This window comes from Chiloscyllium plagiosum, unplaced genomic scaffold, assembly GCF_037043375.1.
Source record: "Chiloscyllium plagiosum isolate Xiang-an unplaced genomic scaffold, Cpla_swu_hap1 HiC_scaffold_12, whole genome shotgun sequence".
In the NCBI taxonomy this organism is placed as follows: domain Eukaryota; kingdom Metazoa; phylum Chordata; class Chondrichthyes; order Orectolobiformes; family Hemiscylliidae; genus Chiloscyllium; species Chiloscyllium plagiosum.
The window spans coordinates 44,762,069-44,786,109 of NW_028270150.1; the positions used below are offsets into that span (position 1 = coordinate 44,762,069).

Here is a 24,041-nt window from a genome sequence, read left to right on the forward strand (position 1 = left end):
TTTATTCTTGCTGTATTTTCCCAAATTTCTCATCATTGCCTACAGCACTCAAATGCTGGAGAAATTCCATCGGATGTTCCAAATATGAATTCAAGCAATTTCTAAAGATTACACTCTATGGAAACTTCAACAGCATTCTCTGTGGAGGACCAGTGAATCACTGACATTAACTTCTTGATTTCCTTTTCACAATGTCACTGTTAGTTTAACAGCTGTAGCGATGGCAATCCTGACAATTTTCCTCTTTTCTTCATAATTAATTTGCAATTTTTAAGTACCTAGCACAAATGTTCCATTTGATTTGTCCCCGAATTGTTATAATTTCCTAAAGATATTTGAATTGTCTTGATTTAATTTTAATATCACAGTTGTCTGTTCAACCGCCAACACTTTGGCAGAAACCCTGTGTATATGCAGAATTCCTTTAATAAATATTATTTCTGCTATTGGCATACTGATTGAGTGCACTGGAATTTATAAGTATTGGATGATTTGGTTTTTAAAGAATTGTGAAACAACTTCAAAAATTGAAACACTTAATATTAAATAAAGGATCACTGTAGCCCTAATATTTAGAGAGACGTGGAAGTTCTACAAAGTAGGATATTCAGACATCATAAAACATGTGGATGAGTCCATTTTTAAAATTTTTAATTAAACCCCCTAGCATTTTTCCTAGTATTGTGGGGTATGGAGAGCAGTTGGAGAAGGATGCAGTGGAAAGAATATTGATTTCTATGGATATGAGTTCACTTTACAGTATATTTCTACAAATCACCTAATCATTAAGTTTTCCACTGTTACCAGGACCATGCGTAAAAACATAGTCATAGAGTCATAGAGATGTACAGCATGGAAACAGACCCTTCGGTCCAACCCGTCCATGTCGATTAGATATCCCAACCCAATCTAGTCCCACCTGCCGGCACCTGGCCCATATCACTCCAAACCCTTTCTATTCATGTACCCATCCAAATGCCTTTTAAAAGTTGCAACTGTACCAACCTCCACCACTTCCTCTGGCAGCTCATTCCATACCCGTACCACCCTCTGTGTGAAAAAGTTGCCCCTTAGGTCTCTTTTATATCTTTCTCCTCTCACCCTAAACCTATGCCCTCTAGTTCTGGACTCCCCCACCCCAGGGAAAAGACTTTGTCTATTTATCTTATCCATGCCCCTCAGAATTTTGTAAACCTCTATAAGGTCACGCCTCAGCCTCCGATGCACCAGGGAAAACAGCCCCAGCATGTTCAGCCTCTCCCCATAATTCAAATCCTCCAACCCTGGCAACATCCTTGTAAATCTTTTCTGAACCCTTTCAAGTTTCACAACATCTTTCCAATAGGAAGGAGACCAGAATTGCACACAATATTCTAACAGTGGCCTAGCCAATGTCTTGTACAGCCGCAACATGACCTCCCAACTCCTGTACTCAAAACTCTGACCAATAAAAGAAAGTATACCAAATGCCTTCTTCACTATCCTATCTACCTGCGACTCCACTTTAAAGGAGCTATGAACCTGCACTCCAAGGTCTCTGTTCAGCAACACTCCCTAGGACCTTACCATTAAGTGTATAAGTCCTGCTAAGATTTGCTTTCCCAAAATGCAGCACCTCGCATTTAACTGAATTAAAGTCCATCTGCTACTTCTCGGCCCATTGGTCCACCTGGTCAAGATCCTGTTATAATCTGAGGTAACCTTTATCGCTGTCCACGACACCTCCAATTTTGATGTCATCTGCAAACTTACTAACTGTACCTCTTATACTCACATCCAAATCATTTATGTAAATGACAAAAAGTAGAGGACCCAGCACTGATCATTAATTGAGTTATTTCATGTTTCTACAGATTTGTTACTGTGAAACTCCAGAGCTGGAATTATTTTTTACTATATAAGGATAATATAGAATATCTAGGTGAATATCTTTCACCTGTGAAAGTCATTTTCATATAAAGATTTTGTTATTTCTATGTTTTGAAAATATTTTCTCTTCTGCCATAAACTGGAACAATTGTCTTTGTCCTCATTTTGCATCTTGTGATCTTTCCCTTTCTCCTACTGTACTCTCCATGTTAATTTTGTTTGAGATGCACTTCCTGCCGTGCCACTCCTATTTCCATCAAAATGCTGATCAATTCTTTTCTATGTACTCTTGTTAGTTGATGTTGCTCATGTTCACCTTACCTGAGGTATTCCTCTTCACTGTTTCAAATCCATAGACATCACTTTTCTTTTTCAAAACTACTCCTATAACACCCCTTGTCATTCCAACACTACTCTCTCATCTCCAGTATCACATTTCTCTCTGAAATCCTTAAACATATTGCTACATATTCAAGTCTGTGGCCAACTTGCCTGTAATTCCAAATCCGATTTACTCAATCATGTTTCTACTCTTGTCACAATACTGGAGTACAGGAACTACAATTGTATAGAGCCTTGGTGGGACTTGTCAACTCAGCCACATTATGGAGATTTAGACAATCCTTGGATAAGCACATAGATGATGATGGGATAATGTAGGGGGACGAGTTGAGAATAGTTCACAGGTCGGCGCAACATTGAGGGCCGAAGGGCCTGTTCTGCGCTGTATTGTTCTATGTTCTATACCTGGGGAATTCTGTGCAGTTTTAGTCTCCTTATCTGAGGAAAGAGGTTTACAGGAATGAATTAGATATTGTTCTTCAGGCTAAGGGAATCAAAAGTCATGGGGAGAGAGTGGGAAAGGGGTTAAATGACCAGTCATGACCATATTGAAAGGCAGAGTAGGCTCAAAGGGTGAATGGCCTTCTCTTGCTCCTATTTGCTGTTTGCTGTTCAATCTGCCTGCAGGGTTTCACACAGTTGACCTACATTATTCTCCTGCAATGTCTATCTTTTGTTGTCCAACTGGGAAGGATTGTGTCTCACCTGTGTTCCACATTATTCTTACAACTAAATCAGAGAACTAATCAAATTTAGATCCCACCATCTCCTAAATTGGGATTTGAACTAATTCCCCCAGTGCATAGGAGTGTCTCTGCTCAAAAGCTTGCTTCCACTCAGGCTGGATATCAGCTCCATCAGTGACAGATTTAAAGGCTGAGTGGGAGGGTGGAAACAAGTAAAATCTAGTGGATGACCAAACTGCAGGTGAAATTGATTTCAAGTGGTGGCCTGCAGCATTTCCCTGTGCAACCTAGTGGAGGGAAGAGGTGTGTACCTCCTTAATAAGTCCAGTGGGTCCATCAAGAACCCATCCATGCTGTAACAACACCAGGTTTCCCTCCCTAGGACTCTCAAATCTCTATTCTGATGACTATGGTGGAACCTGCCAACTTAGCATATGATAAGATCCCAAATGTTAAATCTGAGTTAGAATGTGTCAGTATGTTACACAGGAATGCATAAGGACTGGAGAGTTTCTTGACATACCATTAAGTCTCCGACCCTGTAATGCAGGATAAGAAGATCTTCAGTTCCAGGAAGAGGGCCAAGACCAGACAAGTGGACTAGTGGCTTTTAAGAGGAATCCCTGAAGACTATAGGTGAGCAAGGCACTTGTCCATTTGAAGCTGGCAAGACTGGACTAGCCAGCCAGAAGAATAAGGATGCCTTCAATATGGTGTTAAGACATCAGATTATTAGATGCATGCATAAATGTTTGGTTACCTGATTGGACTGAGCTTCTCCTTAAAGTCTGACTAGTTGTTCAACACTACAAGTCATTCCCATATGTGAGCAAGGCCAACGCCCATACTAGAAACTATGATGAAGATGAAGAATACACAGAGAATGCACAGTTGTCTGCCTCTCCTTCATCACCCTCTTATGCTCATGCACATTTCAGAGATTCCATGTATCAAATCAAATTACATGTTGGTGATCATGTTATGAACACAGCCTAGTAGTGAGGAGGTTGTGTTAGTTGAGGTCCTTGACTGGGAAAGATGTTGGCAGTAAGATTCATGTTGAGCCCCAGGTAGATGATGAGTCTTTGGTCTCAGCCACAGTAAGTCTACTGAAGATACAGGCACAAGAATGAACAAATCTTGGAGGTTCCAGAAACAATGCAGAACTTTGCATGAATGGCAGAGGAGTTCAACAAGCCTCAACCTCTGTCATGATTCTGGCACATTAGTGCCTGTCTTCTATCACAGAGAGCTCAGCAACTACTGTGGAGAAGTACATATATGATGGTGAACATTTGTGAGGACTTCCATTCTGACATTCTGGCCATTGGCTCAGTAGACCAGTGGCAATGTAAAGGGGACTGAGGCAATAGGACCTCCCTCCAAATACCACCCCCTTGTCCACTCCCCCACCCCACCCCCTCCTCCCCATTCCCCAGGACACAGGAAAATGTCACTGTTCACCAAGCAAGAGGAACAGATCCAGCCAAATATATTGAAGCTTTCCTTACAGCCTCCAGTAGGAGAAGCCAAGGAGAGTGCCCCAGTTCCTGTGCAGCAGACGTCCAGTAGGCCAGGGCCCTCAAGGCCACTGGGTGTTAATGGACATTTACTAAAGGTATGGCAAGCAATGAACCATCACTCTTACCAGCCTGCCTTATGAACAGGTGATGTTAGCATTGCAGCAAAGCATAAGGAAAAAAATTAGGACCTTTTGAAGGCTGTAAGTCATGGCTAGTCTAACATCACTTTAATGCACAATGATGCAATGAGACATTGAGAAGTTATGTATTTGTGCATATATTTCACTTAACAATTGTTTCATGGCATTTGGGTATTGCTGGCTGGGCCAGCATTTATTGCCCATCCCTAGTTACCCACGAGAACATGTTGGTGAGCTGCTTTCTTGAACTGCTGCAATCTATTTGATGTAGGAACACCAATAATTTGTAAGGGAGGGAGTTCCAGGATTTTGACCCAATGACACTGAAGGAATAGTGATGTATTTCCAAGGTGGTGAGTACCTTGAAGGGAAAATTGCAGACGATGGTGTTCTCATGTGTCTGCTGCTGTTGTCCTTCTAGATGGTGGTGGCCATGGGTTTGGAAGATGCTGTTTGAGGAGTTTCATTGTAGTGGTGTATCTTGTAGATAGTATGTGTTGGAGCTGTTGTGCTAACGGTGGATGGAATGATTGTTTGTCGATTTGGTGCTAATCAGGCAGACTAATGTTCCATTAGTGGAGAAAACCACTAATGTTGTAACTGCAAGTAACAGCCTCAAATGTCTAGCTTTACCTGTTGCTCAAATTGTTTGGGACATCTTACCCTACCAGAGTAATTTTGGGTACAATGGACACTTTGGGCTTGTTCATGATTTTTCTGTGCTATATGGTAAGAAATGATTTGATAAGAATTGTTACTAAACTGCAAGATTCAGCTCCTTGACCCAGCTCTGCCATTCAGTAAAATCATAGCTTATCTGTTTGTTTTGTGTTTTTCATTCCATTCTAATCCCCATAATCTTTGATTCCCTAGTCTATCAAGAATCTATCTACTTCTCACCATAAAAAATAACAAAAAAAAATTACCTCTCCCATCTCCACCAGCTTCTGAGACAGAGACTCCCAACTTGTACGACCATTCATGAAAATATTCTTTCCATCTCTGCCAGGAAAGGGTAACCCCTAAATTTTAAATGGTGTCCCCTACTTCTGGATTGAGTCACAAAGGAAACATTCTTTTCAGGTTAACCTTATCAAGAGCATTGAAGGGCTTTCTTTCTTAAATTACACTACCTCTCACTCATTGAAATTCCAGTGAAAATAGTCCAGTCTATTTAACCTTTCCTTCTAAGACAACCTGCTCTTTCTAGGTATCAATATAGTAAACCTCCTCTGACTCACCTCCAATGCATTTTATCTTTTATTAACTAAGGAAACCAAAACTGCACACAGTAGTCAAGATATGGTCTCACCAATATCCTGAATCACTAAAGGATGACATCCTGACATATAAAGTTCAATTCCTCTTGTAATAGAAAGGATAGTATTCCATTGGTTTAATTACTTGCAGACTAACTTTTTATGATTCACATATTTGAACGTCTAGATCCCTCTGAATCTTGGAATTCTGCAGTCATTCTCTATTTTAAGTGATATACTTCTTTCATATTCTTTCTGGCAGGTGAACAATGCCACAATTTCCCATATTATTCTTCAACTGCCAGATTTTTGCCCATTCAAACTTACCAACTTGTAGAGACTTTTTATGGTCTCTACATAACATAATTTCCAACATATCTTTGTGTCATAATCAAATTTAGCTACCATGCCTTCATTCCTCTCATCTAGGCAATTGATAAAAATTGTAAAAAGTTGAAGCCCCAGCACAAAACATGTGGGATTCCATTCATGATATGCTGCCAACCAGCCAGCAATCTTTTATCCATGTTAATGTTACACTCTACACCAAGTGGTCTTATTTTGTACAATAACCTTTATGTTGCACCTTGTCAAATGCCTTCTATAAATCCAAGTTCAGTACATATATAGGGTTCCCTTTATTTACAATGCAAATCATTCCTTTAAAGAACATCAATAAATTAGTTAAACAGGATTTTGCTTTCACAGGACCATGCTGACTCTTCCTGATCACCTTGAGCTTCCTTAAATGCCTAGATATAACACACTTGATGACTGATTCTACATATCTTCCCACGACAAGCTAACTGGCCTAAAATTTCTTGTTTTCTAACTCCCTGTCTTCTTGAACAGAGGAAATTTACTACTTACCAGTCTCATGGAACCTTTCCAACATCAAGAACATTTTCAAAAATTAACTCCAATACATCTATTATCTCATTAACCACCTCATAAAAACCCTAAGATAAAGTCTATTGAGATCTAAGGATTTGTCAGCCTGTAGGTCCATCAGTTTACTAAATACCACTTTCCCAGTGATTAAGTTCACCATGTTTTCCTCTCACCCCCTGATTTAGTGCCATTACTGCAAGATTTTGTATCTTCTGTATTGGGAAATTTTTTTATATTTCCAGTTAGCTACCTCTTATACTTCTCGTTCTTCCTGCTTAATCTTTAAGCAATTTTCTACAATTCTTTGTATTCTGTCCAATTATTTGACCTTCCACTCATTTTCCACAATTATTTGCCCTTTCTTTAGATTTCATTTCTTCAATTACGTTTGGTAACCATGGATGGTGAGGCCTCCACCGAGAATTTTTCTTCATAGTAGGAATATATGTCAGAGCAAAAGATAGGACTGAAGTGTTGACACCCACCTTCAGACAGTAGCACGGACTGAATGATTAATCTTGGCCTCCTATAGGAAGTCCAAGCATCTAGATGCCACTTCTATTCAACCAATTTGATTCACTCCACAAGATATTGTTATGAAGGTGTAGAAGCATACTGCACCTTTAAGAGAGTGAAGGACTTGGCAAGCACACTGAGTGCTGGAGACTTTACAATGTAACATTTGGTTTAGAACAAATAGCACTGTCTGAGTTGCAATGAGACAAAAAATAAATTCAAATTTGGCCAATCAGTTTAAATTATATGCCAAAAATACCAAATTCCACTCAAGTTTGAATTGAGTATATTGACAATCTTATAAGCCAAAGACACAATCCAATGCTTTAGGGGTATAAGACCAGAGAACATTGAACAATTGAGAGGAGAACAGCCAAGCTACCAGCATGTAAAGGCTGCCTGCAAAATTGCTGTCTTAAAGGTACCTTTATTGATCAGTAACCTGTGAGGCAGAATTCCCAAGAAGAAGAAAAGAAGACAGGAATACAGAGAAGAACCAAAAGATGCCTGGTTTTGAGGTAAGAATGTTTGTTTTGTAAATCTTAATTGAGAGTTTTATCAGACTAGTATTATAGAAGGGAAAGTAAAAGATAGGTTAGAGAAAGGAGTTGTAAATAGTTATTAGTTAATTATTCTCTATTATTCTTTAAGAAATAAAATTGTTACTTTAGTTCTTGGCCTATCGAATTTTCACAGATTACTGCACGGGATAAGTCTTCTCTGTGTTGCTGGTTTTAAATTAGCAGAGGGGTTTACCCTGTGTCATAACTGTTTGGGAAACTAGGGGTATGATTTTTGCTCGGGGCACGAGAGGTCCCGGGTTCAAATCCTGGATGAGCCCCCAAACTGTTACGACATGGGGTAAACCCCGAATTTAAAACCAGCAACACAGAAAAGATGTATCCTGTGCAGTAATCTATGAAAATTCGATAGGCCAAGAGCTAGTTAAAGTAAAAGTAATAACTTTATTTCTTAAAGTATAACAGAGAATAATTAACAAACATCTATTTCCAACTCCTTCCTCCAACCTATCTTTTACTTTCCTGTCTATAAAAGGAATCTGATAAAACTTCCAATTAAGATTTACAAAACAAACCTTCTTATCTCAAATCCAGGCAGCTTTTGGTTCTCCTCTGTATTCCTGTCTTCTCTTCTTCTTCTTGGGGATTCTGTTTCACAGATTACTGATCAATAAAGGTACCTTAAGACAGATATTTTTCAGGCAGTCTTTACATGCTGGTAGTTTGGCAGTTCTTCTCTCAACTGTTCAATTTCCCTGGTCTTATACCCCCGCCCACACAAAGCATCGGATTGTGTCATTGGCTCATAAGATTGTCAATATACTCAATTCAAACTTGATTGGAATTTGGTATTTTTGGGGTATAATTTAAACTGATTGGCCAAATTTGAATTTGCTTTTTTGTCTCATAGCATCTCAGCTAGTGCTATCTGTTCTGAACCAAATGTTACATTGTAAAGTTTCCAGCACTCAGTGTGCTTGCCAAATCCTTCACTCTCTTAAAGGTACAGTACACTTCTACACCTTCATAACAATATCAAGAATTAGCTGATGACAGTGGATTCTATAAAGGCTATGGGTCATGACAACATTGCAGCCATGAAGACGTGTGGTCTAGAACTTGATCCGTTCCTAGCCATGTTGTTCTAATACAACTACAACATTGCCATTACCTAATTAATGTGGTATATTGCCCAGGTATGTTCTATGCACAAATGCAATGAAAACCAACCAAGCTGATTACCACCCATAATCTTTATTAGCCAGGTGATGGAATGAGTTGTGTACATTGCTATTCCTCGGTTTATTCTCTCTGCCCCTTCCTGTCATTCTCTTTCCTTTGTTTCCTATTGTACTATCTTTTGCTCTCCAGCCTTGAATCCACTTGAAGTACTACATCAACACAAGCTTGGTCTCTCACCATGATCTTTAGTTTTAGTGCTGCTCAGAGAATACACAAATATCTGGGGGTGGTGCGTGGCTCAACTTGTCGATCTTTGTTCAGAGATAAAATTTTTGATCCTGAATCAAAAAGTTAAGGGCTCAAACCCCATGTCAGAGACTTAAGCACATGACTTAGGCTGAAATGCCAAAGTAGTCCTAACAGAGTACATATCTGGCTTTTGGGTAAGATGCATTTAGGTTTGGGCCTTACTAAATACTACCAGTGGTCTGGTGCTGAACAGATACCTCACAGAAAGGGTAGAAAAGTTCCCATGTTAAGCTGGTTCTTTGGGTGTGGTCTTGAATGGGCTGGTAATGAGCTAGGCTTTCCTGCTGTGAACCCAACAGGAGTTGTCCTGCTCCTCAGACTAAAACAACATTTTGAATTGTCTTCATTTGTTTATGAGTAGTGTGGAGCAGTCTTTTTTTGGGATCACTAGCTTGGCAGCTTAATGGTCTGTATAAAAAAAAAATGCATTCCTGAAATTTGTAATAAGATCCGAGAAACCAACTCAGAGCTATTGTTTGCATATTTAAGCAGTTTGTTTCAGTCGAGTGGGTTCCTATCCAGCTAAGGTCCACCTGACAGCTATAAGTTGTGTCTATCAACAGGCAGCTAAGCAACACACTTAGGTTTCTACAGCTGAACAACTGTTTTCATGCAGGAAATGGGTAAAGTGCAGGTGATAACTACATACTTTGTAATTTCAGTGAAGGGTATTAATTATGAACCATTATATGATTCCTGAGATGCTACATTTTCTTTAGCAAAACACCTTTTCTAACAATAGGTAGAATTTCATATAGGTGAGTTGACTTATTCGAGTTCTTACATCAAGATCAACAATGCAAGAGTGAAAGTTTTTGACAATTCATAAGCTTTCCCATTTTTGCAACATTGGAGTGCCTAAATATTGCACTCACTGGAGAATCAACTATGGCAACTCAAATTTTTGTAATATTGTGTGTATAAGTGCACCCCTGAAATTGCTTATGGTTTTCATGGATAATTGTAGTGAATGCTAATCATTTCATCATAATTTCCACAAGACATTCCAGGCCATAGTTTACTATTATCAGAAAAAATGTTCTAAAAAACTAAGAATACACATGTGATATATGCTCAAAACAGTTACCATTGAAAATTGAATAAATTTGAACCAAAAAAGATGAATGATCTGGCTTTACCTTTGTTTCAAGTTCAAGTTAAAATCGGACTAATAAAATTAGTTCAAAATACATAATTTTGTAATAGGTTGACATTTTACATTCATTTCTGATTTTACTTTAAATAGTTCAGATATAACTAGATTTTTAGATGCTAAAGATATAAAAGCATATGAGAATAGTGCATAAAAAAGGCATCTGTGGTGAAAGGTCAACTATGATATTGTTGAATGGCCAAACAGACTTTGGGGATACTGAATGGCCTCCTCCTGCTCTGATTTCTTATGTTGCTAATTGTTTGTGTAAGATGAACTATTATCATTTTGCAGCAGACTTGCACAGTATAACCCATCCTAAAAATTACAGATTAACTGATTTCTGTTTCAGACCTTAGTGCATTGCATAACTATAACAATTCCCAGTTTGTTCATTTTTTTTGATTTAATTGAAAAATATTATAAAATCAATGCCTCATGACATACCTTCATAAATGGTTCTAGTCCTCTCAAAAGCTTTCATTGAGTTTCTTGAAATAGTTGCTTTTCCTTCTATACAGGAACTTTTCACAGATCCTAGAGAGCAAGATGGTAACTGATTCCTGAATTAAAACTATAATTTTTTGACTGAATTTGTTTTACTATAACATTTATGGAGTATTGAAGATAAAATATTTCCTCAGAGTCTTTTTGGTAAGCAGTAAATGCTGTTTTTCATTCCTAGTAGTTTCCCCGATTTGATTTTCTTCTCAATGGATATCTCACACTAGCAATGAATTATATTTCATCCATCCCTTGCTAAAGTCAGATGATGCGAAATGATGCGGTTTTCCATAACTACCACAATTTCACTTTGCAAAAATACCTTTTAATGGTTACTCAATGAGCAAGACATTTCAGGTTTTCCCTTTCCCATTCAAAATGGAACATGCTTCTCTCTGTCTACTGGGCTTCCTGAGAATTGGTGACACTGTCAGTGGCAGATGGACTCAAGATTTTAGAGTGTTTTGATTTAGAATGGTTAATTTTTATTATTGAGTAGCCTACCAAGCTCTTATAATTATTATTAAATAAGATAACAGACAAAAATTAACATCTACAATAATAACACATTGCTCAGTTGGATGGTGATATCTTATTACACACACAGCTTAAATCATTAAAGCTTTATAGTATTTGTGTTTCATTGTTCTGCACAAACCATACAACCATATTAATTAATGTTTAAACATGATGAAGCATGACATGAATGTCATGAAGCCTACTCTTTTTTTAACATGGATAAACATGCATCCCTGCTCAGGCTGTCTGTGTTTGTGCTGAGAAATTAATGGAGTTGGAACACCCTTCCTCACTCCTTTGCCTCAACTCTTGTTGGCTCACATTCTACAAGCCCCAGTCCTCCTTGGCAGAATGAAGGACATCTTGGGTTGATGAAGTAGAGGGAGAAGAGTGCGAGTTTAGAATGGGAAGGTTGGGGTTGACAGTGGTCCTGTGAATAAGCGGTGAAATGAATGGAGTGCAGAATGAAAGTGGTCTGGAAGGCATAGAGTGTCTCTTTGAATTGGGACAATTGGACATGACTGTTAATAATAAAAAATTGACCTCAATTCATAAATAATTATAATAGGCATACTATGCAAACACATTGTGCAGTCAAAACTATATGAATCATTAACCTAAGCTATATTTCACCTAAAATTAAATCTGTTATTAAGATGTCTCTGAATATCAGGACTAATTGAATATGATTCTTAAATGTTTCTAATAGCACAACATTGCAGTAAACCTGTCCTTGGAAAACGTCAGACTTGTTGACAGCAAATAAAGTCAAGTCTAAGTTCCAATGATATGTAAATAAAAATTGCAGCAAATGCAATAACCAAACTATAAATGCAAAAATAAAATTGCATGGCATGTTATCAGGCTCACTTTCAATTAACACAAATTGAGGGACCAAGAGTTTTTGGTTAAGCCACTTTTGGAATATTGCATGCAATTCTGGTCTCCTTTGTATCGGAAGGATGCTGTGAAACTTGAAAGGGTTCAGAAAAGATTTACAAGGATGTTGCGAGGGTTGGAGGATTTGAGCTGTAGGGGGAGGCTGAATAGGCTGGGGCTGTTTTCCCTGGAGCATCGGAGGCTGAGGGATGACCTTATAGAGGTTTATAAAATTATGAGGGGCATGTATAGGATAAATAGACAATGTCTTTTCCCTGGGGTGGGGGAGTCTAGAAATAGAGGGCATAGATTCAGGGTGAGAGGGAAAATATATAAAAGGGACCTAAGGGGTAACGTATTCAGAGTTGTGCGAGTATGGAATGAACTGCAAGTGGAAGTGGTGAAGGCTGGTACAATTACAGCATTTAAAAGGCATCTGGATGGGTAAATAAATAGGAAGGGTTTAGAGGGATATGGGCCAAGTGCTCGTAAATGGGACTAGATTAGGTTAGATCTGGTCAGCATGAACGAGTTTGTCAAAGGGTCTGTTTCTGTGCTGTACATCTCTATGACTCTAAGAGTTAGTTTCTACAATTTTGCTGAAAAGAATTCTGACTGAATTATGCAACCAATGAACTAGTTCCTATGAGTATCTTGCATTGTATTCGGACACCACAAGCATTTTTATCATACAATATATTATTTTTCCTGCAAAATTTTAAATCGTAGCATAAAACACAATTAACTAAACTGTTCACAACTCCAGTGTCATATTTGACCATGATGATCTTACAACTATATATGGTAGTCTGATTACTAGTTTGTTTATTTCCATCTCAATAACTTGCAGAAAGCAGACTGTGGTATTAAAAGCGCCTTCTTCAGGAAGGCAGCTGGTGACTGGTGCACAGGTTCATGTTGGGATCATATCTATTCATGTTATATATTAATGATCTGGAGAAAAGAACTAGGGGCATTGTTGCAAAGTTTGCAGATGACACAAAGATAGGTGGAACGATAGGTAGTGTTGAGGAAGCGGGGAAGCTGCAGAAGGACTTGGACATTCTCGGAGAGTGGGCAAAGAAATTACATATGGAATACAATGTGGGAAAGTGTGCGATTATGCATTTTGGGAGGAAGAATATAGGCATAAACTACTTTTTAAATGGGGAAAGGCTTCAGAAATCTGAAGCATAAGGGGATTTAGGTGTCCTAGTTCATAATTCTCTGAAGGTTTCCATACAGGTTCAGTTGGCAGTTAGGAAGGCAAATGCAATGTTAGCATTCATTTCAAAAGGGCCAGAATACAAGAACAGAGATGTACTTCTGAGGCTATACAAGACTCTGGTCACACTGCAGTTGGGATATAGTGAGCAGTTTTGGGACCTATATCTAAGCAAGGATATGTAGGTAGTGGAAGGAATTCAGAGAAAGTTTACAAGAATGCTCCCGAGAACCAAGAGCTTGTCATATGAGGAATTTAAAAGGTTGAGGGTGAATCTGATTGAAACTTCCAGATGATGGTGAGGCCTGGGTAGAGTGGATGTGGAGAAGATGTTTCCACGTATTGGAGAGACTGGGGCCCAAGGATACAGCCTCAGAATGAAGGAAGACCTTTAGAACTGAGATGAGGAGGAATTTCTTCAGTCAGAGGGTAGTGAATCTGTGGAACTTATTGTCATAGCAGGCTGTGAAGGCCAAGTCATCGAGTGTATTTAAGACAGAGAGAGGTTCTTGATTGGTAAGGGGATCAAGGGTGATGGGAAGGAGCAAGAGAATGGCCATGATTGACTGGTGGTGTAGACTCTATGGGCCAAATGACCCAATTCTGCTTATATTTCTTATGATCTTATGGTCTAATAATTGGCTCCAATATCATCCTTTGCTAATTAGGTCTCTGAATTAGATGAATCTGCTTCTGAAGCCTCAACCAAACCTCTGTTACCTCAAGACTTAATTATTCCAAAGCTTCCATCCTCCATAAACTAAAATTATCCAAAATTTTACCACCTATGTCCTAGCTCACACCAAGTCCCACTCCTCCAACAAACAAAAAACAAAACTTCTGAAGAAACACAGCAGGTCTGATAGCACCTGTGAGAGAAAACAAAGTTAATATTTTGAATCCTGTTGTCCTTTGCAGAACACTTATCCATTATTCCTGTGCTTACTGGTCTCCTTTGCTCAAATACGAACCAACACTTTGAATTTACGATTGTAATCCTGGTTTTCAAATCTCTTCATGGCATAATCCCGTCTTAACTGCTATAACCACTCACCAGCCCCTAAACCCTCCAAAAACATCTGCATGCCTTCAATTCTTGACCATCTACTCCACCATTGGAAGCCATGCCTTCAGTTGCCAAGACCCTAAACTCTGGAATATATGTGTCCTGTTTCCCTTCAAGAGGTTAAATCTAGTACTTCGACCAAGCATTTCGTTGGCTGTCCTACTATCTTCTTATGTTATCTGGTGTCAAATTGTCCTATGAAGTGTTTTGGAATGTTTTACCATATTAAGCGTGTATATAAATAGTTGATGTTTCTGGAAAATTGAAATGTGTTTCAAAATTTCAATTTCCCTCTACAGGGTTGTATATAGGCAAACTTAAATATTAGTAAATCAATGTCCTACTGCACTTCTATTGTATTTATTTTGTTTGCGACACTAAATCATTTGGATTTTACGCAAAGTAAATAAATAGCAGGATTTGATCAATAAAAACAAAAATGCAAAAGTCATCGGAGGGGAATTCATTTATTTTCTCATCTTACTTTGTAATTATTAGTGATTGTGTTTTTCACTTGTACATGTCAATTTGTATTGTCATCAATGGGTCTCTCAACCTTTTATAGTGTTTAGATTAGCATGACTGTAATGGCTGAATATGGAATACATAAGTTGCTACATGTACTGATAACCAGGCAACACAACATTCATTAGCAAATATTTACAACAACAATGTTCTAAACATTATCTACTAGCATTTTACTGTGTAGTAGCAGCCTGTGTAAAGAGATGCCAACTAATGGCAATTCCAACTGAGTAATGTATTACTGGATGTATGGTATATTGAGCTTTAACTCATGGCAAGTCTGACATGAAGCTTGTGTTGTTTGAAATTTGGTGATGCAATAATTTCCACTGTGGTTGGGTCTTTTTCACAGCAAGCAGGATTTTCTGCCCAAAATATGCTAAAAGCTGAAATTAACAGCAAAGCTGAAAATGCCTTGTTAATAGTTTAATTATTTCTAATTGATATAAACTTGCAAAGGATTTTTTTAAAATGTGGTTTTAATGAGAATAAATATTAGAATAAGACAGAAGGCTATCCTAGTACTACTAACTAGGCCACAGATATAGTTTGACTACCACATTATAGGAAGAATATGACTGCACTAGGAAAGAGAAAATAGAGAACACTTAATTTTGTTGCCAGGAGTGGAGAACTTTGGCTATGAGGAAAGATGAATAGATTGAGATTGTTTTTTTTTGGAACAGGTAAGACTGACTTGAGACGTATGAAATTGAGTCATGTAGGTAGAGTGAATTAGGAAGGACTTACTCCACTTGGCAGAGGTTGATAACTAGGGTGTATAGATTCAAAGAAATTAGTGGAACGATTGGCAGGGATGGGGAGAGGGTGTATGTTGAAGAGAATATTTTTCAAATTGAGGATAGTGGTAATCTGGAGTTCAGTACTTCAAAGTGTGTTTGGGACAGAAACCCTCATTCCATTTAAAGGTACTTAGATAATCACTTGAAGTGCCAGAAACTTTAATGATTGACGAAGTGCTGGAAATTGCAATTAAATGGGCCAACTCTTTCTCAGCTGAAGCTAATATATTGGCCTAAATCATCATCTTCTGGGTTTCAATGATTTAAAAGTGTAAACTAAATAATAATTCTTGTTTCTCATTTTCATAATGGTCTATGCCATTTCACCTGCATAAATAGGTAACTGACTCTCTGGTGTGTGTTTTATCATCAGCAGCTGATCAGATGCACCATGGTAATCCACGATATGATTTTCTGTCCTTTTGTTTGGGACTGCAAATATCCTCACCTGATAGTTCCCTCCTCGTCTAAGATTGGGTGTTCAGGGAGGAGAAAATGATGACTGCAGATGCTGGAGAGTCGGAGTTGATAAAGCGTGGTGCTGGAAAAATCACAGCAGGTCAGGCAGCATCCAAGGCGATGTACTGCCCGAAACGTCAACTCTCTTGCTCCTTGGATGCTGCCTGACCGGCTGTGCTTTTTCCAGCTCCATGCAAGATTAGGTGTTTACCATGTGAGGGATATCAGGTACACAAATCTGTATTGTATTCCTCATAATGTGCAATGTGTGTAACAGTTTGCATACAACTACACACAACTGCATCAATGAATTATAAGTGTGGCTAGGTACCTCTTTGAAAATTGTTGGATGTGAAGTCAGAAAGTTGACATATTATGAAATAGGAAGTGAAGTCAATTTGAGCATTTCATTTGCACAGGCTAGAAACCAGAGTTAGTTTATAATTCTATAGACTAGAACTCAGTTGTCCAATCTTATTACACAGGGCAGGGTGAGGAAGGGGTGAACATTTTGATTTTTCTCTTCCTTGGGAGGTGGAGAGTAAATTTCAGAAATGCATGTATTGAGAAAGACGACAGTAAATATAAACTTCAAAAAAATCAAACGAAATAAATTCATCATTTTAATTTCCCACACTCTTTTCCGTTGGTCCCTTTAACACCCTTCCCCCTCTCTCTTACCTCCTCAATCTGTATGTTTTACTCTGTCACTTTAACTTCAAGAAATAGTTGATGGGACGGTTCCCAGTAACACTGTTATCCTACCCGCAAGATTTTGGGTTGAAATGAAAGTCGCCAATTTTTTTTTCCTTTCAAAGAAACTTAAAGTATAATTTGGTAAAAGATGATTTTTTTTTAAAAGGTAAGTTTTTCTGTGCAGAAATTCCCATTCTGTTATGTGCAGAGTTCAAATTGAGTGTGCCTCTGAAAGTCCGATTGGGGTAATCGGAGTGTCCTTACTGAATAACCAAAAGGAAAAACTACAAGGCTGACCAAATCGGGCCAGCACAAACCTGATCAATGCCAAAAGTATTTGGGAAGGATAAGTTAGTAAGAGCAACCTGGGGATCCATCATTTCCCTTCTCACAGCCTGATTTGTAGTTCCTTTCTGCCATCTAACTTTCTTTGCCACTCATCTCCTTCCCTCCTCTTCATAGGGAACTATCTGAGTGAGCTACAAATTCATCAACCAGTAAAGCAGACATCAGGCTGTTTGAAATACTCTGGCAGTCCATTTGTAAGACTAGAAGGAAACCTTGTAATGCTGGCCAATGTTAAACCAAAGAAAGTCAAAGATAGAAGACTGACAGAAAGAGACAAACAGACACACATGGTCCATTCCCCTAAGCTACATGTTTCTATTGATTGTAATTAAGGCTCATTATTACTGGAATAAGAGCCTCTTACAATCTTTATTTATGTTTTTAAATCACCTTCTTAAAGAAAGGAAAATATTAAAATCATGAAAATTATGCTCAATAGAAACTGAACCCTTCCATCCATCCCACGCCTGACAAGAAGAGGGAATGTGTCTTGTTAAAATCCAGACAATAAGTTACTCACCTCATTCATACAATGTTCTTGCCTTTAGATTTCAAAGGTTTTCTTGAGATGTAGGTGTAGATTCCTGTTCCTCCAACCACTTAACTGACTGTTGGTGATCATTTCCACTCACCTGAACCCCAGTGTAAATCTTAGGTTACTGAAATTATGAATTTAAATGAGGGCCAAGAGTAAAAGTAGTTCAGGTTTCATTGGCATGTAACTGCAAGACTGGTGTCCCTCCCACCCCCCTCCAAACCCACACTTGCCCTACACTGATTGGTAGTTATCCAGGGCTTCTTAAAAAAAGAGCATACAATCAATCACAATAAATCAGATCCTTATAAAGGGAATTTTTTTCTAACCTGAAATAAAGGAAAATGAGAAACCAGAATTGTGAATATTATTAAGCATGTTGGATTGATTTTCCTGTTAGTGCTGAATGGAAAACAGCAGACCTGAAATGTGCTCTGCCTGCTCAGACATGAATGCTTGAAAAGCTTACAATGTCCCATGGTATAGTTTATTCCACCACCTAAATAAAAATACAGTTGGAGTTTGACCCAGACAAGTAATTTCTGGAAAACAAATCAATAAGAAATTCTGTTAAGCAGCATCCTATTTGCTCCCAAGAGAAATAGCCTGCACTTCTGAGGGAAATATTTTCCTTTCCCTGTGAATTTTGACTATATTAAAACATATACTTTAAAACAAAGTTGAATGGATGGAATACATTATTTTACAAATTTTAAATTTGTTTGTTATAAATTTGGGTCTAAGGTGGCAAAATAAGTGACTTTTTAAATAAATGACATAAAACACAAAATTCAAGTAGATTAAAAAATAAAGAGGGAAAGAAACAAAAATAGTTAGAGATGAGCAAAGTATTAGCTGACCGTAAACAAAGTTGGCATGGAGCTCTAAGAAGATATTTTTGTTTATACTTATGAAATTAAACATATTTCAGTGTAATCTAGGCCCTTTATGGAGCCCAAATAACCAGCAACTTTGTTTGGTTCAGTTTGGCTCACCTCAATTTGGTGGATTTGCTCATCCCTAACTTAAATAACCTGAATAAACAAACTGTCAGCTTTCGCCTACCGTACCGAGATCAGTCTTAAGATCTGTCGGCAGACTTAACTTTCTTGGTCCTTTTACTGAAACAACAGAAAGAAAAACAAAAGGTAACATTAATACTAGAAAACAAAATTTGCAAGAAAGCGTGGAAAAAAATTATACAAAGATTGTAATGTGTGATAAAAGGGAAGCTGCACTGGACAACTGAGATCTCCAATACCTCATACATTTGCTGTTTTGCCCTTCAGCAACACTTAGAAGCCAAATTATAAGGATTGATCTTTTTCACATGTTCAATCTATGGTTACTGTTTTATTTTTGTTATATTAGAAAAGCAACCCTTTTTCATTAAGAAAAATACACAATAAAGAACAGAAGCATTCAAATGACAGCTTCACAAAAGTAGAGCTATTTGATGTTATGAAACTGAGGGAGACGAAGAACACAGTTCAATTCTGGTGGCCTTCAGATATTAAAAAAAACAGAATTTGAGAAATGCATCATTGGACACCCTAAAGTACGCATATTGAAGGTCTTTATTAGGCATTGGCATGACAAGTTATAAAAATTTGTATTTGGTGACTTTGAAACTCTGTGCCACAAAAGGCAATGGAGATCGGTCACTGAGTATTTTTAAGGTGGAGGTAGATAGATTCTTGATCGGAAAAGGAAAGTTTACCAGGGGAAGATGGGATTGTGGAATTTGGAACACAAACCAATCAGCCATAAACTTTTTGCATGGCGTTGAAGTCTTGGAGGGCCAAATGGTCTACTTTTGCTCCTATTTCACGTCTTCGTATGCATGTATGAGTGAACCATGTTCTAATAACAAAATATGATATTGAGCACTATCATTTCCTCAAACAAATGCAAGCACTGTGCAATAAATGGATCGTAATAGATCCTCTTGTGATAAAGTCACAATTTTGAGAGTCATCAGTATGAAATCATATTGTAAAATTAATGTGAAATCCTTCAACATTAAAATATGTTCCATATTCATGTAAATACATTTACAAACAAAAGATAATTTAGTTGTTTTCTTCAATAGAATGATTTGCAAAAGAGAGAGGAGTTGCAAACATGCCTCAGAAGCAATGCATCTTGATGAAGGGCTCCTGCCTGAAACATTGATTTTCCTGCTCCTCAGATGCTGCCTGACCTGCTGTGCATTTCCAACACCACTCTAATCTTGACTCTAATCTCCAGCATCTGCAGTCCTCACTTTTGCCATCAGAAGCAATATGTTGAGAGACATACTGACACTTATGTATGATATTAAAGGTGCTGTCTACCATCTACAAGACACAAGTATGAACCGGGATGAATACTCTCCACTTGCCTGGATGAATACAGCACCAACAACACTTAGGAAGCTTTGCACCATCCAGGACAAAGCAATCCATTTAAATGGCACTGCATCTACTACCTTCTATGTATACTACTTCATCACCAATGCACAGTGGCAATAATGTGTACTATCTACAAGGTGCACTGCAGCAACTCACCTATGCTCCTCAGACAGCACTTTGAAACATACAAACCATACCAACTAAAAGGCCAAGGGCAACTGATGCATGGAAACACAATAACTTGCAAATCCCCTTCAAGCCACACAACATCCTGACTTGGAACTGTATTGCTGCTCCTTTACTGTAGCTGGGTCAAAATCCTAAAGCATTGAGAATACCAACATCCTTTGGACTGTAATTATTCAAGAGGTCAGCTTACCACCACCTACTCCAGGGCAATTAGAGTTGGACAATAAAAGCATGGCACTCAACATCCCATGAATGAACAGCTAAAAACAAACTCCTCAACACAATATACTGGTTGAATCAAATATTTCTATTGCACACTTCAGTATGAACACAACATTAAACAGGAAGATCAATGGTAAGGTGTAAAAAAAATCATTACCATTAAAACAAATCTATAAACTGGAGGTTTAATAATGGATTTTTACTGTTCATTTTCTTTATCTCTCTTCACTTGTTTCAATTGTTTAATAATCACATTTAGCTGGTGGAGCAGGGAGTGAGGAGAACATTTTTTTTCTCAATTTCAATGGCAATGCCACTGGCATCTCAGTTGTGCATCTCATAGGAATGAAAATGTATGATGTAGACTTTTCAGTCAGCAACAAAGCAATGACATTCATCACTGATCATGAAAAAAAGTTGCTCACAAAGATCTGAAGATCTCTGTGGCAATGAACTTCCCCTTCCCAAAGGCAGTTTAAAATTGTCACTAAATCAAAAAGATCTCTTTTCCTATGATGTTAGCAAGCAGTTAAACAGCCAATTACTTTGAAGTATTCACAATATGTAAAACAGGAAGTTAAAAGCACTTAATCCTTCACTTTGATATTCAATTAAATGATTAAGATTGGTTTAATACGGAAGCTAAACTAAAAGTAAAGTGTTTTAAAAGTATAATTTATATTTTGAAATTTGCAATATTTAATCAATTTGGAGAAATTTGAAATGAAATTGGCATCTTAAGGCCAGTGAGTACTTTGAGAAGCAATTATGAATTCAGTTCTTAAAACCCAAGTTCCATCTCATTCAATAAATTGTAACTTGAGAATTTTGACAGTGAGACTAGCAATATAAGAGTAGAAGTTCTTTTCAACTGATTTAGATTGGGGGACAAAAACCAAATAATATTTGAAAATGTACATATTGACTGTACTGGTCCTCAATTTTGAAGTTTCAAGATGAGTCAAGACGAAAATGTCTCATTTGTCAGTTTTATGGTGGTTTTTCTTTTGGCATCTTCTGGTAGGGCATAAAATGACCGACAGTAATCACACGATTTCTGTGTTACAGTAAACATGTTGTCTGTTTCAAAAGAGTAATGGCACTAAATATTGACAGTTTCATCTTGATTACCACTTTAAAATTTAAGTCAACATTGGGGGAGAAATGTATGCACACACAAGTACAAGTGACTTGGAGTTTCAGTGGAAAATCCCACAGAAACTAAAAGACAACACTTGTCTTTGTTTTATGTTTTATTGTTCTGCATGTCTCTTTTGCTTCCTTTCTTTTTCTCTCCATAATTCTTTTTGTCTTTTTTTTATTTGTTGCTTTTGGGTAGGAAATTATAGGTGGTGAGAAAGGAAATAGAGCTGCTGAGCAGAAACAGGCCACATTTTCTCTGGACTTATCTGACGTTCAAAACGTATAAGCATTGTCCTCATAAGCATTGCTGTCCTTCTTTCTTCGGGATCAATATTGACTTTCTTCAGATTTGAAGGTGAGGTGACAAGATAGTTCAACGTTGAATCTATATATCCAGCTGCAGGTGAGACAGGTGATGTTTAAATAGGTGGGTGGCTGGGGTGCCTGGGTTTTTGCAAACTCCTACTTTTTGCCTTTGACCTCCATTGGGGTCTGTCAGAGACACTCTCATATAGCACTATTGCAAGGCTCAGACTAAACAGCTTGCAAAAACTGCCAACTATTTAGCATGACAGCTTCTATTTACATAGTACCTTTAAAATCATAGAATATCCCAAAGTATTTCATATGAACATTATAAAACACAATACAACAGAGTCACATAAGGAGTTATTGGGTCAGATAACTAAAGGTTGGATCTAAGAAGTAGATTTTCTCAGAAAGCCAAAGACACATTGGCCTTTATTGGAAGGAGATTGAAGTACTGTACAAGGATAGAAATGTCTTTCTACCACTTAATGGGACTTTAGTACAATAACATCTGGAATATTGTGTGGAGTTTTGGTCTCCATATTTAAGATATACTTGCATAGGAGGTTTGTTAAACTGGTCCTTGAGATTAAGGGATTATCCCATGATGAGGCTGAATAAGCTAGTCCTGTATTCTCTGGTATTTAGAAGAATAAGAGGGTATTTCATTGAAACATAAAAGATTATGAAGAAGCTTGAAAAGATAGAGATTCCTTGAAAATTAGGAATCCTACAGAACCATTTTTCATCGGAACCATTGATGATTGCTGAAACATTTAGATTCCAAAATCAGAGTCATTTATTTTCCTGTTCATAGGAAATAGAACCATTCTGACTCAAGATTGGGATACAGACAGACTCTAATCTCACTCCTCTAATGCACTGTCTGAGCTGAGATGTCACCATTTTTTATAAAACATTAAATTATCTTGAGAATGTGATAACTTGAAATTGGTTCTGGGATTTACATATTAATGAACCAAAACCTGCAACCCATTCTAAAAGATAAAAGACTTAACAGCAATCTAGGTTTGTTCAATATATCGAATCAACTGCATGCATGACACTGTGATCTTTTGCTACAAATTCTGTGTCTTATGATCCTGCTCTACATCTACCTCCAAAAGCTAGTACTTCCAAATAAAGCTGTCCAATTTACATGGGAACCCTGATGGGCTCTCCAAGTTACTTCTACCAAAAGGACAGTTCTTATTTAGACATTTTCTATTTCAAACAAGTAGAGGACACTTTGGTTATAGCAGGACAAGTTAATAACTACCGTAGAAATTACCTACTACTATCAAAAGTGATGGATATGGTGCTTTGTGGTAAGATCGGAAGCTAAAACTATCCATACATGAAGAATGTATCCCATGGGGAATGAGGGTCATCATTCCAACATAGCTAAAACATTGTATGTTAATTCAACTACATGAGGGTCACTGTGGCATTGTCAGAATGAAGGGTTCAACTTTGAAATTGAGAAGGCAGGAATATCTGCAGCTTGTAAAAGAGTTGTCAATCCATCTATTTTAACATCATTACACCTATGGGAATGGACATAAAGAGGTATGAAGGCTGAGTTGATTCGGCTGTCTGTCTCTGTGTCATTATACTAGTTAAGAGTGAATCAATTCCAGAAGTAGAAAAGGCATGAGAGAAGATTTCATAGAACAGGCAAAATTGGACAGAGTGACGGAAGCAAAATAATTGTCTTTTTGGTAATGGCACTAATATGAAGTCAGAAGCTCTTCAGGGTCAAACATGATACTGAGTTGCAAACAAACTGGCTTAATCTTGGACTACTGCCAATCCTGGAACACAGTCAGCAGCTA

General features: G+C 37.7%; 1 protein-coding gene across 28 annotated transcripts in view; it reads right to left on the reverse strand.

Moving 5' to 3' along the window:
* Positions 1-24,041, reverse strand: part of stxbp5l (syntaxin binding protein 5L) — a 546,418-nt gene that overhangs the window by 75,411 nt on the left and 446,966 nt on the right. For 15 of the 28 annotated variants that reach the window (XM_087992749.1, XM_087992747.1, XM_087992744.1 and 12 more), the window contains 2 exons: positions 19,021-19,071; positions 10,839-10,928 (listed from right to left, as the gene is read on the reverse strand). The exons of 9 other annotated variants lie outside the window; for them this stretch is intronic. In XM_087992749.1, the coding sequence (XP_087848875.1) occupies positions 10,839-10,928; positions 19,021-19,071 (141 nt within the window). The remainder of the gene's footprint in view (positions 1-10,838; positions 10,929-19,020; positions 19,072-24,041) is intronic. 4 more of the 28 variants (XM_087992753.1, XM_087992742.1, XM_087992746.1 and 1 more) reach the window with 2 other exon arrangements.